At 38.8% G+C, this 3869-nt stretch overlaps 1 protein-coding gene across 1 annotated transcript in view; it reads left to right on the top strand.

The window, feature by feature from the left end:
* Nucleotides 1-898: 898 nt before the first annotated feature.
* Nucleotides 899-3869, top strand: part of gal (galanin/GMAP prepropeptide) — a 14435-nt gene continuing 11464 nt past the window's right edge. Inside the window, exons 1-2 of the mRNA XM_037683229.1 lie at nucleotides 899-979; nucleotides 3728-3782. Of these exons, the coding sequence (XP_037539157.1) occupies nucleotides 899-979; nucleotides 3728-3782 (136 nt within the window). The remainder of the gene's footprint in view (nucleotides 980-3727; nucleotides 3783-3869) is intronic.

Here is a 3869-nt window from a genome sequence, read left to right as displayed (position 1 = left end):
ATGACAAGACATGTTCACATGACAAGACACGTTCACATGACAAGACACGTTCACATGACAAGACACGTTCACATGACAAGACATGTTCACATGATAAGACACGTTCACATGACAAGACATGTTCACATGACAAGACATGCTCACATGACAAGACACGTTCACATGACAAGAAATGCTCACATGACAAGACACGTTCACATGACAAGACACGTTCACATGACAAGACATGCTCACATGACAAGACATGTTCACATGATGTTCACATGATGTTCACATGACAAGACATGCTCACATGACAAGACATGTTCACATGATGTTCACATGATGTTCACATGACAAGACATGTTCACAACTTGCACGGACGGAACGTTTTTCCAAGGGCCCCTTAATAAAAGAATAAACCTGAAGCAGAGCAACACAAACCACAGATCCAGACAGACGCTCTGCTTCTTGTCAGATCTAAACATCTGTAATTGTTCATAAATCAGAGCAACCAGCTGTGATTAGTGACACACGTCTTATTGATCCTCTGAAACACACTCACCGTTTCTCGCTGCCAAAATTTAATCTCAGCTCTCTCAGGGCGACAAGGAAAAATCTGATGATGGTTTTATGTTTTGTTCATGACCTGCCCATCCTGTCAGCGTGTGTGTGTGTGTGTGTGTGTGTGTGTGTGTGTGTGTGTGTGTGTGTGGCTGCTGACGTGAGCTGAAGCCGTGATAAAAGCTGGACGGAGTCTCATCTGAGCCAGAACTCTCTCCGGTCAGGTTCTGCAGATCTCCTGAGAGCGCTCCAAGCAGCAGGACCGTCTGATCCAAGGTGGGCTGCAGAGCTGACCCGAGCAGGTGGTCCGGTTCTCACAGCTTCTGGTTCTCTTCACATGTTCTGTCTCTTTCAGATGCAGAGGTGCTTCGGGGTTTTGTGTGTGTCGCTCATCTTCTGTGCAACTCTCTCTGAGAGCGTTGGGCTGGTCCTCGCGGTGAGTTTCTGCACGTTCCGTGCAACTTTCACATTTTAGTCTTTGAAACGTGAAGTTGATCCGTCAGACGCTGAAGAGCTCAGTCAAACTTCATGAGGTGAAACAGGAAGATTTAAACATTATTCTGTTATCAGAAGCTCTCTTCTCATGGAGGAGACAGAAAATGATCACCGCCTTCGATCAGTCCTGTTATCTTCTGATCATATTGATATATCTATTGTAGAATTATTAGATATTAATGATGTTTTTATGTGGGGGAGAGCAGCGGGTCATTTTATCAATATTAGAAATCTGAATACAGCTTCATGACTATGAAGGAGCTGAAGTTTCTGGCAAATATATGAATGAATGAACGAACGAACGAATGAACGAACGAATGAACGAATGAATGAATGAATGAACGAATGAACGAACGAATGAATGAACGAACGAATGAATGAATGAACGAACGAACGAACGAATGAATGAATGAATGATTTATTGTTATTGTTTTTTATTTATCCCCCCCAAAAAAAATTGTCACAGCAGCAGACAAAAAAAGAAAACTCAACAAAACTAAAGAAGAGAGTCATACAAGACAAATATATATTCATTTATTCAAAGTGCAGCTATATTAATGATATTTTCAGAATTTAATTAATATTTTTCTTTTTTAAACCAACTTAAAGGAAAACATATTTTCCCTATTGTTGTAGTTTTTATATTAAAACAAAGTATTAATAAAAATAAATGGTCTCAAACTTACTCTGTTGATCTTTTAAGTTTGTTTGAAAACAACATTTTATTAACTAAACAAATTTTATTTCGTTTACGATGTTTCTGTGCTTTTCAAAGTGAAACAAACAAACAAACAACAAACAAACAAACAAACAAAATACACTGCTGTAGTTTTATCTGAAATAAATAACACATTAGTTTTAATATCAATAGTTAGATTAAGTCTTCATAAATAAATCACCACAAATAAACAAACAAAGAAAAAACTGAATAAACAAACAAAACTAATAAAAAATAAATAAAATGAACAAATAAATAAATAAGTAAGTAAAGTAGTCAAACTGATCTTAAATATCAGATTGTAATTTGTATTGTTGGACTTAAAAACGAAATGTTTGGGAACTTGTGGAGTTTACATCTTTACATTTTCTCTTTGTAAAAATGTTTGTTTGATCTCAGACTTTTACTTTATGTAAAATTTAAAAAAAATTCTGTAACAAAAGTTTGAAATGAGTCAAATTAATGTTTCTCTAAATGTTTAGCTCTGATCAGGAACAAGAAGTGAAAACTTGTTGATCCTTCCTATTTAAATTAAACTTTCGCAAACTTTTTCTATAACATTTGTGAAGTTTCCAATAAAAACTGAGCTCAGGTGGTCGGGGGGCGGGGGGGGGGGGTCCGTGTGTCCTCCCCCAGAAAATTTGTAATAAAAGAGACGCCAACAGGTCGTCAAACATCTGTAAAGATTTGATTAAACTGATTAAAAACAGGTCAACGTGAGGGTCAGCACAACGGAAGAGAATCACAGAAATAAATCAAGAAACTGAGAAACCACCAAACTGAACATTTACAGCAGTTACAACCAACATTAATGTTTTTATACGATTTTAATATAAAACAACACTTGTACTAAAAATAAAATCTCCAACAGACGAACAAATAAAAGGTCTGATGACGTCAGGAGTTTTTGATGAATACTTTATCGATAACATGAATTTATGTTTCTGTTCCATAGATTGTTAAATGAAAAGTGTTCATGTCAGAACAGTTTGTCCTTCTCTGCTCCTCCACGGAGACACTTCAACCAGTTAAATCATATTTACCTGAGGGCGTCTGCTCTGGGAACAGTGGTTCACAAACTTTTTCTGCTGGGACCCCTTTGGTTTATAAGAAAATCCCCCCCCCCCCCCCCACACACACACACCAAACACACACCAAACAAACACACACACACACCAAACACACACCCTAACCTCCAGTTTTGCTCAGTTTTTGATCAACAGTCACGTTTACTGATGTGAGCGTGACACCTGATGAGGGACACCTGGGGTGGTGAGGGTGGAGGACAGGTGTGTAGGAGCCAGAAAGACATGGGGGGGGGGGTGGGATGGCGGAACAAACAGCGAGTGGTCATATTTTCTACTCTTTGTCTTGGAGGGAAGTTGGTTTGGAAGCACATTTGTCGATGCTTCATCTTGTGCTTTGTGTTTATGTGGGAGCTGTCAAAAAGCTGTCCATCATGTTAGCAGTGTCCAAGCATTAAAGTGCCACCTGGAGGGGCGCGCAAAGCTACATGGACTTCATGGAACCAGAATATCTTTAGACCTTTTCAAACTACTGAACATGAATACACCTTTAAGGTTCTCAAAATACATATTTTGAGTTTGAATATTTTTCATTCAACCTTCATTTCTACAGGTGAGTCTCATTGAGCCTCAGGGACTCATTTACCAGAGACCTGATTTAACAAAGAGTGAACACAACAGTGGACAATCATGAAAGATGTGTACAAATTGAGAAGAACAAGTGAAAATAAAATGATATTAAAAAATGTAACAAAAAAACAGCTAGGTTGTAAGGTGATTCAAAAGCTCAAAACAAGAACATGTCTGCATTGGTTAGCAGAATATTCAGCCCAGAGGGTCCAAAAATCCAAAGTGTAGTCCAGGAGTGGAGAGATGTTTCTTCTTCTTCTCATTGTCAACGGTTTGATTTCTTCTTCTTCTCATTGTCAACGGTTTGATCTTCCAGGCGAAGGAGAAGCGCGGCTGGACTCTGAACAGCGCTGGATACCTGCTAGGTCCTCGTAAGTTCAAACCACACACACACACACACACACACACACACACACACACACACACACACACACACACACACACACACACACACACAC

Source organism: Nematolebias whitei, chromosome 10 (genome assembly GCF_014905685.2).
Source record: "Nematolebias whitei isolate Nwh7 chromosome 10, NemWhi1, whole genome shotgun sequence".
Lineage (NCBI taxonomy): Eukaryota > Metazoa > Chordata > Actinopteri > Cyprinodontiformes > Rivulidae > Nematolebias > Nematolebias whitei.
This window is presented reverse-complemented; position numbering and strand designations above follow the sequence as displayed.